The sequence below is a fragment of the Coregonus lavaretus genome (assembly GCF_964263955.1).
Source record: "Coregonus lavaretus genome assembly, contig: HAP1_SCAFFOLD_813, whole genome shotgun sequence".
NCBI classification, from domain to species: Eukaryota; Metazoa; Chordata; class Actinopteri; order Salmoniformes; family Salmonidae; genus Coregonus; species Coregonus lavaretus.
The window spans coordinates 168,122-178,860 of NW_028164391.1; the positions used below are offsets into that span (position 1 = coordinate 168,122).

Genomic DNA, 10,739 nt, shown 5'->3' on the forward strand with positions numbered 1-10,739 from the left:
GGTCACTATCGCATCAGAGTACACTGGAACACAGCTGCGGTGGAGAGACTGGGGAAGGGACTGGACTGTCAGTTGGTAGTGGTGGATGTCACCGCATTAAAACACAGGCTGGGAAAGGGTTCAGTACTCTGAGGTGCTGGAGGTTAACTTAACGGAGATTAGAACGAAGACTACGTAGTTGCACTAGAGGATAACCTAACTAACAGACAGACTTAAGAGAGGACGTAGGCTACATTTTTAGGGTGGGGGTCAAGGACTGTTTTTTTGTTTGATTGCCTTAATTACACAGAGGGAGAGGCATGGAGGTTGTTTTCAAGGAGGGGATGATATACCTTAAGGGAAACAAGTTTGGAAAGGTGAGTGTTTTACAAAGATGCTGTGTATTTGCAGGACTTTACTCAACTGAGCTAATAGATGAAAGTCTTCACTAATGTCGGAAGAAATGTTCAAGGCTATTCTCATCTGATTTTATAAATTCAAGTGATGTTTATGACAGTTATTTCAACAGTAAAAAAAAAAAAAAAAGGAATCGTGATTTGATTGCTTCGTTGATTGACCGCTGCATCCCTCCTTCACAGAAAACGTGGAGGAAGACGTGGATGGTTCTCTACCCCCCTAGCATCTTCGGCATCGGTCGAGTCGAACTCTTCGACCTCCTTGACGGAGGCCTTACCACCCCCACCGGCAACGCCTCCAAGCCCAAGTCCCCCCAGGGTAGGAGGGTTGTTCAGCTGTGTGACTGTCTCAGTGTCGTCCCTGCCCCAGAGGAGAGCTGCCCTCCAGCCCTACCTAACGACGGTAATAGTGTTCTATTTATCTCATTGTTATTTATTAGTGCCACAATTTGGTATGTTTACATGCACAAAATAATCTGATTTTATTGCGAATACTCAGGTTTTATTAGTGGCAGAATGTCTAGTTAATCTGGATCTTCTACGGTTTCCAGACCCGTACACAGATTAAACCTAGTTCTTGACTAAAAACCTATTTCAATGGAGACTTTCCTTTTGAGCTTTGTAGTCCAGAACTCGGCTTAATCTGTCCATGAAACCGGTCCTTTATCGGTTCATATCAGTGTATCTGCAATCTGAGAAACTGTTGAAACCCTGATTAAGGCAGTTTAGCTGTTTTGAAAATGTTGTTTTATTAAATGTATTGCCGCTTTTCTTCTCTTTTCTAAAATAAAAACGTTGGACTTTGAACTGCCTCCAGACTGTAGAGCATTCTATCTGAACACCACACAGAGAAGTTACATCCTGGCCTCAGAGACCTACCATGACTGGGTGGAGGCTCTCTGTCAACTAGCCTTCCAGGTAGGGGGGAGTTTTATCTTCCAGGTACACTGGGGGGAGGGGCCTATATAAATAGTGTTTATGTCAGTATCTCCTACCTTCCTGGGGGGAGGGACTATATAAATAGTGTTTATGTCAGTATCTCCTACCTTCCTGGGGGTAGGGACTATATAAATAGTGTTTATGTCAGTATCTCCTACCTTCCTGGGGCGAGGGACTATATAACTAGTGTTTATGTCAGTATCTCCTACCTTCCTGGGGGGAGGGACTATATAAATAGTGTTTATGTCAGTATCTCCTACCTTCCTGGGGGGAGGGACTATATAAATAGTGTTTATGTCAGTATCTCCTACCTTCCTGCGGGGAGGGACTATATAAATAGTGTTTATGTCAGTATCTCCTACCTTCCTGGGGGGAGGGGACTATATAAATAGTGTTTATGTCAGTATCTCCTTCCTTCCTGGGGGGTAGGGGACTATATAAATAGTGTTTATGTCAGTATCTCCTACCTTCCTGGGAGGAGGGGACTATATAAATAGTGTTTATGTCAGTATCTCCTACCTTCCTGGGAGGAGGGGACTATATAAATAGTGTTTATGTCAGTATCTCCTACCTTCCTGGGAGGAGGGGACTATATAAATAGTGTTTATGTCAGTATCTCCTACCTTCCTGGGAGGAGGGGACTATATAAATAGTGTTTATGTCAGTATCTCCTACCTTCCTGGGAGGAGGGGACTATATAAATAGTGTTTATGTCAGTATCTCCTACCTTCCTGGGAGGAGGGGACTATATAAATAGTGTTTATGTCAGTATCTCCTACCTTCCTGGGGGGAGGGGACTATATAAATAGTGTTTATGTCAGTATCTCCTACCTTCCTGGGGGGAGGGACTATATAAATAGTGTTTATGTCAGTATCTCCTACCTTCCTGGGAGGAGGGGACTATATAAATAGTGTTTATGTCAGTATCTCCTACCTTCCTGGGGGGAGGGACTATATAACTAGTGTTTATGTCAGTATCTCCTACCTTCCTGGGGGGAGGGGACTATATAAATAGTGTTTATGTCAGTATCTCCTACCTTCCTGGGGGGTAGGGGACTATATAAATAGTGTTTATGTCAGTATCTCCTACCTTCCTGGGAGGAGGGGACTATATAAATAGTGTTTATGTCAGTATCTCCTACCTTCCTGGGAGGAGGGGACTATATAAATAGTGTTTATGTCAGTATCTCCTACCTTCCTGGGGGGAGGGGACTATATAAATAGTGTTTATGTCAGTATCTCCTACCTTCCTGGGGGGTAGGGGACTATATAAATAGTGTTTATGTCAGTATCTCCTACCTTCCTGGGGGGAGGGGACTATATAAATAGTGTTTATGTCAGTATCTCATACCTTCCTGGGGGGAGGGACTATATAAATAGTGTTTATGTCAGTATCTCCTACCTTCCTGGGAGGAGGGGACTATATAAATAGTGTTTATGTCAGTATCTCCTACCTTCCTGGGAGGAGGGGACTATATAAATAGTGTTTATGTCAGTATCTCCTACCTTCCTGGGAGGAGGGGACTATATAAATAGTGTTTATGTCAGTATCTCCTACCTTCCTGGGAGGAGGGGACTATATAAATAGTGTTTATGTCAGTATCTCCTACCTTCCTGGGGGGAGGGACTATATAAATAGTGTTTATGTCAGTATCTCCTACCTTCCTGGGGGGAGGGGACTATATAAATAGTGTTTATGTCAGTATCTCCTACCTTCCTGGGGGGAGGGGACTATATAAATAGTGTTTATGTCAGTATCTCCTACCTTCCAGGGGGAGGGGACTATATAAATAGTGTTTATGTCAGTATCTCCTACCTTCCTGGGGGGAGGGACTATATAAATAGTGTTTATGTCAGTATCTCCTACCTTCCTGGGAGGAGGGGACTATATAAATAGTGTTTATGTCAGTATCTCCTACCTTCCTGGGAGGAGGGACTATATAAATAGTGTTTATGTCAGTATCTCCTACCTTCCTGGGAGGAGGGGACTATATAAATAGTGTTTATGTCAGTATCTCCTACCTTCCTGGGGGGAGGGGACTATATAAATAGTGTTTATGTCAGTATCTCCTACCTTCCTGGGGGGAGGGACTATATAAATAGCCAGTTTGACATTTATTGCTATTATCACATTTTTATACAGAAGGTGAAAGAACATTAGAAGGGGCTAGTATTCATAAGAAAAGTGTATGCACTCACTAACTGTAAGTCGCTCTGGATAAGAGCGTCTGCTAAATCACTAAAATGTAAATGTAAATAAGACAACATTAGAAGGGGCTAGAATTCATAAGACAACATCAGATGGGGCTAGTATTCATGAGACAACATTAAAGGGTCTTGTAGTGTAGCTCAGCCCGTCCCAAATGCACCCTATTTCCTATAGGGCATCCTTATACTTCACTCATTTTTGACCAGCGCCCAGTAAGCTGCTATTTGCAAGCAAACCCACTGGCAACAATGAGGAAGTAGTCCTGAAAGCAACAGTTCGTCACCTCCTCACTTCTCCTTACTGCTGCTTACTCAAACCCTGTCTCCCCTCCCCCCTAGCCACCTCTCAAACCCTGTCTCCCCTCCCCCCTAGTCACCTCTCAAACCCTGTCTCCCCTCCCCCCTAGTCACCTCTCAAACCCTGTCTCCCCTCCCCCCCAGTCACCTCTCAAACCCTGTCTCCCCTCCCCCCTAGTCACCTCTCAAACCCTGTCTCCCCTCCCCCCTAGCCACCTCTCAAACCCTGTCTCCCCTCCCCCCTAGCCACCTCTCAAACCCTGTCTCCCCTCCCCCCTAGTCACCTCTCAAACCCTGTCTCCCCTCCCCCCTAGTCACCTCTCAAACCCTGTCTCCCCTCCCCCTAGTCACCTCTCAAACCCTGTCTCCCCTCCCCCCTAGCCACCTCTCAAACCCTGTCTCCCCTCCCCCCTAGTCACCTCTCAAACCCTGTCTCCCCTCCCCCCTAGTCACCTCTCAAACCCTGTCTCCCCTCCCCCCTAGTCACCTCTCAAACCCTGTCTCCCCTCCCCCCTAGCCACCTCTCAAACAGTGTTACAGTCATAAAACTAACGGAGATACGAGAGATCACCTCGTTGTTTAACCTTAACGTTTACAGCGCTCTGGGCTCGTATACATAAAATGTCTTAGAGTAGGCGTACTGATCTAGGATCAGCTTTCCATGTAATCATAGAGATTGAATGAATGAGAGGCCCAGACACACAGAGTATTCATTATGATTATAAAGCTAAACTGTAACCTAAAGTTTACAATGCTCTGCCACTTGACCAAGACTTCTGTGAAATCAGAACAATACTCTCTGTCTGGGCCTCATTCATTTATCTCAGCATGATGTTTTATCTCAGCACTGGTATTCTCAAGTTGAGGACGTGTAATATCACCCTCCTTTTCTTCTGCTGCAGAAAGACCCTGGAAACACAGAGAGCAGAGAGAAGGAGAGAGGAGATGGGACGGAGATAGCCATGGAGGAGAATGAGCTGTATGCTACCTGGAAGACAGGTACATAGAATGCACACACCCACACACCCACACACCCACACACCCACACATATACTATATACGGCATACACTATATATACAGCAGTATGTGGACACCCCTTCAAATTAGTGGATTCAGATATTTCAGCCACACTGTTGCTGACAGGTGTATAAAATCGAGCACACAGCCATGCAATCTCCATAGACAAACATTGGCAGTAGGATGGCCTTACTGAAGAGCTCAGTGACTTTCAACGTGGCACAAGTCAGTTCGTCAAATTTCTGCCCCTGCTAGAGCTGCCCCGGTCAACTGTAAGTACTGTTATTGTGAAGTGGAAACGTCTAGGAGCAACAACGGCTCAGCCGCGAAGTGGTAGGCCACACAAGCTCACAGAACGGGACCGCCGTAAAAATTGTCTGTCCTCGGTTGCAACACTCACTACCGAGTTCCAAACTGCCTCTGGAAGCAACGTCAGCACAAGAACTGTTCGTCAGGAGCTTCATGAAATGGGTTTCCATGGCCGAGCAGCCGCACACAAGCCTAAGATCACCATGAGCAATGCCAAGCGTTGGCTGGAGTAGTGTAAAGCTCGCCGCCATTGGACTCTGGAGCAGTGGAAATATATTATATGGAGTGATGAATCACGCTTCAACATCTGGCAGTCCGACAGACTAATCTGGGTTTGGCGGATGCCAGGAGAACGCTACCTGCCCCAATGCATAGTGCCAACTGTAAAGTTTGGTGGAGGAGGAATAATGGTCTGGGGCTGTTTTTCATGGTTCGGGCTAGGCCCCTTAGTTCCAGTGAAGGGAAATCTTTAACGCTACAGCATGGTTTGTCGAGATCAGTGTGAAGGAACTTGACTGGCATGCACAGAGCCCTGACCTAAACCCCATCGAACACCTTTGGGATGAATTGGAGCGCCAACTGCGAGCCAGACCTAATCGCCCAACATCAGTGCCCGACCTCACTAATGCTCTTGTGGCTGAATGGAAGCAAGTCCCCGCAGCAATGTTCCAACATCTAGTGGAAAGCCTTCCCAGAAGAGTGGAGGCTGTTATAGCAGCAAAGGGGGAGGACCAACTCTATATTAATGCCCATGATTTTGGAATGAGATATTGGACGAGCAGGTGTCCACATACTTTTGGTCATGCAGTGTATCTACAGTATGTCTTGGAAATGCGCGCCAGATCTGCCCCACTACTGTTACTGTTGCTATCACAGTGATCTGTCCTGTAAGCGCTGAGGGTTTTGAAACAGGACACAGTATGGCCCAACGGAACAGAGAAGGATGAGACTGCTCTTTTTAGAAGAACCCACGCAGAATGAAAAGGTCCTGTAATTAACCTAAATGGTCTATTTGCAAAGAAAGAATGGATGGTGAATAAATGAATGGGATGGATGTTTTCTAGGGCGCTTTTAATTATCACTGTAGTATGAAACAGTGGTCCTCTGTAGCTCAGCTGGTAGAGCACGGCGCTTGTAACGCCAAGGTAGTGGGTTCGATCCCCGGGACCACCCATACACAAAAATGTATGCACGCATGACTGTAAGTCGCTTTGGATAAAAGCGTCTGCTAAATGGCATATTATTTATTATTATTTAAACAGGATGACATCAGCAGAAAGAAACTGCACCCCAATTGCACCCTATTCCCTACATAGTGCACTACTTTAGATCCCCATAAAGGGAATAGGGTACCGTTTGGGACGCTGGCATCCTCTGAGAGATCTCAGAGGCTCAGACACACAGGAGAGAAAAGGTTCTGGCTTATCCAAATGTCTTTTCATTTCTGTTGACTTCACACCCCACTGACAAGCTGAAGACTGCAGAAAATAATATCTGTGGTGAAAATAATTGGAATATCCTTGTGCCCTTTTGTGTTGAATCTATTTATGTGCTTTTTATTCAAATAAAGAAGTATTTTTGACTAGTCAGCATGTTAGGGTTTTGTGTAGGGACTAATCCTTATGTCCATGTCCATGTAAGAGCTACCTAAATGTCCATGTATGAATGATGAATCTTAATGAATCTCAAGTTAACATCGTGATGTTTAAATATCTTTCCGCCTCCCCCTCCCCTCTTCCTTCTGCTCCTCCCAGCCCGATACCAGGTGACAGTTCAGACCAATGAGGCGTCGAGGAGATGTCAGCTGACAGGAAGTTACCTCCTCTTGCCAGAACAAGACACCATCTTGCTCCAGGACCTCCAGACAGGTGTGACCGTCTACTGCTGGCCCTACCACCTGCTACGACGCTTTGGACAGGTCAAGGTAAGAGGTCAGAGGTCAGACCGTCTACTGCTGGCCCTACCACCTGCTACAACGCTTTGGACAGGTCAAGGTAAGAGGTCAGAGGTCAGACCGTCTACTGCTGGCTCTTCACCTGCTATGACGCTTCGGACAGGTCAAGGTTAGAGGTCAGAGGTCAGTCCGTCTACTGCTGGCCCTACCACCTGCTACGACGCTTTGGACAGGTCAAGGTAAGAGGTCAGAGGTCAGTCCGTCTACTGCTGGCCCTACCACCTGCTACGACGCTTTGGACAGGTCAAGGTAAGAGGTCAGAGGTCAGACCGTCTACTGCTGGCTCTTCACCTGCTATGGCGCTTCGGACAGGTCAAGGTTACAGGTTAGAGGGGCAATCTGCAGTTGCTACATCCATTTTTTGACTTATAAATGAATGATATACACCCATTGGTTCTTGAAGAATATAACTTATAAATGCCTCATCAGCTTAGTTCAACTGTCGTACCTCATCAGAACCCAAAATATAAACTTGTTTTACTCCAATGTTTATAAACATTGCAAATGTAAACAAACACTGTATAGCCGAGACATCATGCTTCAAACTATAATGTTGATATATTGGCTGGTCAGTCATAGCTCTGTGTATGAGCCTGCTTTGTTATTTTTTTCAACGAAGGATTTCCCTTTTAAAGGTCAAAGTAAAGGGTTAAAGGTCGCAGGTTATATGTTAGAGGTCAAACCGTCAAATGCTGGCCCTACCAGCTGCTACAACGCTTCGACAGGTCAATGTAAAGGGTTAGAGGTCAGACCCTCTACTGCTGGTTCTACCAGCTCCTACGACGCTTTGGACAGGTCAATGTAAAGGGTCAGAGGTCAGACCCTCTACTGCTGGTTCTACCAGCTCCTACGACGCTTTGGACAGGTCAAGGTAAGAGGTCAGAGGTCAGACCCTCTACTGCTGGTTCTACCAGCTCCTACGACGCTTTGGACAGGTCAAGGTAAGAGGTCAGAGGTCAGACCCTCTACTGCTGGTTCTACCAGCTCCTACGACGCTTTGGACAGGTCAAGGTAAGAGGTCAGAGGTCAGACCCTCTACTGCTGGTTCTACCAGCTCCTACGACGCTTTGGACAGGTCAAGGTAAGAGGTCAGAGGTCAGACCCTCTACTGCTGGTTCTACCAGCTCCTACGACGCTTTGGACAGGTCAAGGTAAGAGGTCAGAGGTCAGACCCTCTACTGCTGGTTCTACCAGCTCCTACGACGCTTTGGACAGGTCAAGGTAAGAGGTCAGAGGTCAGACCCTCTACTGCTGGTTCTACCAGCTCCTACGACGCTTTGGACAGGTCAAGGTAAGAGGTCAGAGGTCAGACCCTCTACTGCTGGTTCTACCAGCTCCTACGACGCTTTGGACAGGTCAAGGTAAAAGGTCAGAGGTCAGACCCTCTACTGCTGGTTCTACCAGCTCCTACGACGCTTTGGACAGGTCAAGGTAAAAGGTCAGAGGTGAGATTAGTCCGATTATTCAGTGGTAATGTCCAGTAGATATCAGAGTTGTGTTGTGTCTATCATAATCATCAGAACTGAATAACCAGTCCCTCCAGGATTTTGTGGCGGAAATTCTAAAATTTTGCATGGCAATATGCAATGATTTAGTCCAATTTGTCACAAAAATGTGCTGACGAAGAAAAAAGTTTGTTGCCTTGTGGCTTGACTGAACCATATTATGCGGTAGATGTGTGGTGATTGGTTGAAATTGTGAGCCCTCTTTTTGTAGTGCGGTGATCTGTCAATTTTCTGCAATAATATTGTGATGTTTTTACTGTTTTATGTGGTAATAGTGCAGTGATTGGTCAATCCTGGAGTAACCCATTCTTGTGTTGTGTGTGTGTGTGTGATTGACAGGGGGGCTTCAGCTTCGAGGCAGGTCGTCGCTGTACCTCAGGAGAGGGTCAATTCACCTTCCTGTCTAAGCATGCTCCTCAGATCTACAAGGCCATTGTAGATGCACTTACTCTGCACAGCGAAATGGACAATAAAGACACCAAGACCTCTACCCAGCCTCCTGGCAACTCTTCCTCTCCTCAACTTCCTCATTCTTCCTCCTCGCCTAAACTCCCTCACTCCTCCTCTCCTCCCTCTCCTCACACATCTTCCTCCTCTCCTAAACTCCATCACACCTCCTCCTCCTCTTCTCCTCACCCTCCTAACAAACAAAGAGTCCACACCCGCACCCTGACCGACCTATCAGACAGACCCACTGCCCCTCCTCTACCAATGAGAAACAACCTCTTACCCAACACTCCAATCATAACTCCTGTTACTGAACCGATTCCGGGGCCTGAGCCAATGGCTGACTCTGATAGTGATCTGTACGCCACTATAGAGGACCACCGCCCACCAGCCCCACTCAGGGCACAGCACAGCCTGCCCCTCTACGAGGAGGAAGAAGAAGAGAGGTGCCACTCCCTGGATACTGTCGACCTGAACAAACTGGGGCTGGCAGAGGGGTCTCCTCATTACAACCCGAGAAGGGGTGTTATTGGGAGGGCAGGGGAGAGAGAGTGGGAGAAGGAGAGGATGGGGGGTAGTTCAGCGTGTGTCTATGCTTTAGTGAGCAATCCCTCCCAGACCCAGCCACTGTCTCTGGCTTGGCCCATGCCTCAACCCCAAACCCAGTCCCGGTCTATGCCAAACCTGGCCCACCTGCAGTTACAGGCCCAGTTACAGGGGGAAGAGGAGACGGCCTCGGGTGGCTCCACCGGGGTCCCTGTCAGTTTTAAACAGAAGCTCTCTGACATCCTGGGTAAGGATCTGGCTAAGTTTCAGCAACCCCAACCCTCCCTAAATGCCCAGCCCCCATTACCCCCCCTGGCCACAGTGACACCAAGAGGCAGTGAATGCTAATGTCTACTGTTACTAAAAGACAGTGACTTACAGTGGGGGAAAAAAGTATTTAGTCAGCCACCAATTGTGCAAGTTCTCCCACTTAAAAAGGTGAGAGAGGCCTGTAATTTTCATCATAGGTACACGTCATCTATGACAGACAAATTGAGAAAAAAAAATCCAGAAAATCACATTGTAGGATTTTTAATGAATTTATTTGCAAATTATGGTGGAAAATAAGTATTTGGTCACCTACAAACAAGCAAGATTTCTGGCTCTCACAGACCTGTAACTTCTTGTTTAAGAGGCTCCTCTGTCCCCCACTCGTTACCTGTATTAATGGCACCTGTTTGAACTTGTTATCAGTATAAAAGACACCTGTCCACAACCTCAAACAGTCACACTCCAAACTCCACTATGGCCAAGACCAAAGAGCTGTCAAAGGACACCAGAAACAAAATTGTAGACCTGCACCAGGCTGGGAAGACTGAATCTGCAATAGGTAAGCAGCTTGGTTTGAAGAAATCAACTGTGGGAGCAATTATTAGGAAATGGAAGACATACAAGACCACTGATAATCTCCCTCGATCTGGGGCTCCACGCAAGATCTCACCCTGTGGGGTCAAAATGATCACAAGAACGGTGAGCAAAAATCCCAGAACAACACGGGGGGACCTAGTGAATGACCTGCAGAGAGCTGGGACCAAAGTAACAAAGCCTACCATCAGTAACACACTATGCCGCCAGGGACTCAAATCCTGCAGTGCAAGACGTGTCCCCCTGCTTAAGCCAGT

At 46.8% G+C, this 10,739-nt stretch overlaps 1 protein-coding gene across 1 annotated transcript; it reads left to right on the forward strand.

Annotated features, from left to right (window-relative positions):
* The first annotated feature begins 39 nt into the window (after window positions 1–39).
* Window positions 40–10,001, forward strand: LOC311117073 (uncharacterized protein). Its single transcript, XM_084192061.1, has 6 exons — window positions 40–356; window positions 579–798; window positions 1,213–1,313; window positions 4,742–4,838; window positions 6,921–7,090; window positions 8,965–10,001. The coding sequence occupies exons 1-6, from the start codon at window positions 300–302 to the stop codon at window positions 9,964–9,966; spliced, it is 1,647 nt and encodes a 548-aa protein (XP_084048187.1). The 5' UTR covers window positions 40–299; the 3' UTR covers window positions 9,967–10,001.
* The last annotated feature ends 738 nt before the right edge of the window (window positions 10,002–10,739 follow it).

What these genes read in the sequence shown, in the direction of transcription:
- LOC311117073 (XM_084192061.1), top strand. Translation starts at nt 300, where the DNA reads ATGGAGGTTGTTTTCAAGGAGGGGATGATATACCTTAAGGGAAACAAG. An exon ending in TCCAGCCCTACCTAACGACG is followed by an intron (nt 799 to 1,212) that starts GTAATAGTGTTC and finishes AACTGCCTCCAG; the next exon opens with ACTGTAGAGCATTCTATCTG. An exon ending in GACGCTTTGGACAGGTCAAG is followed by an intron (nt 7,091 to 8,964) that starts GTAAGAGGTCAG and finishes TGTGATTGACAG; the next exon opens with GGGGGCTTCAGCTTCGAGGC.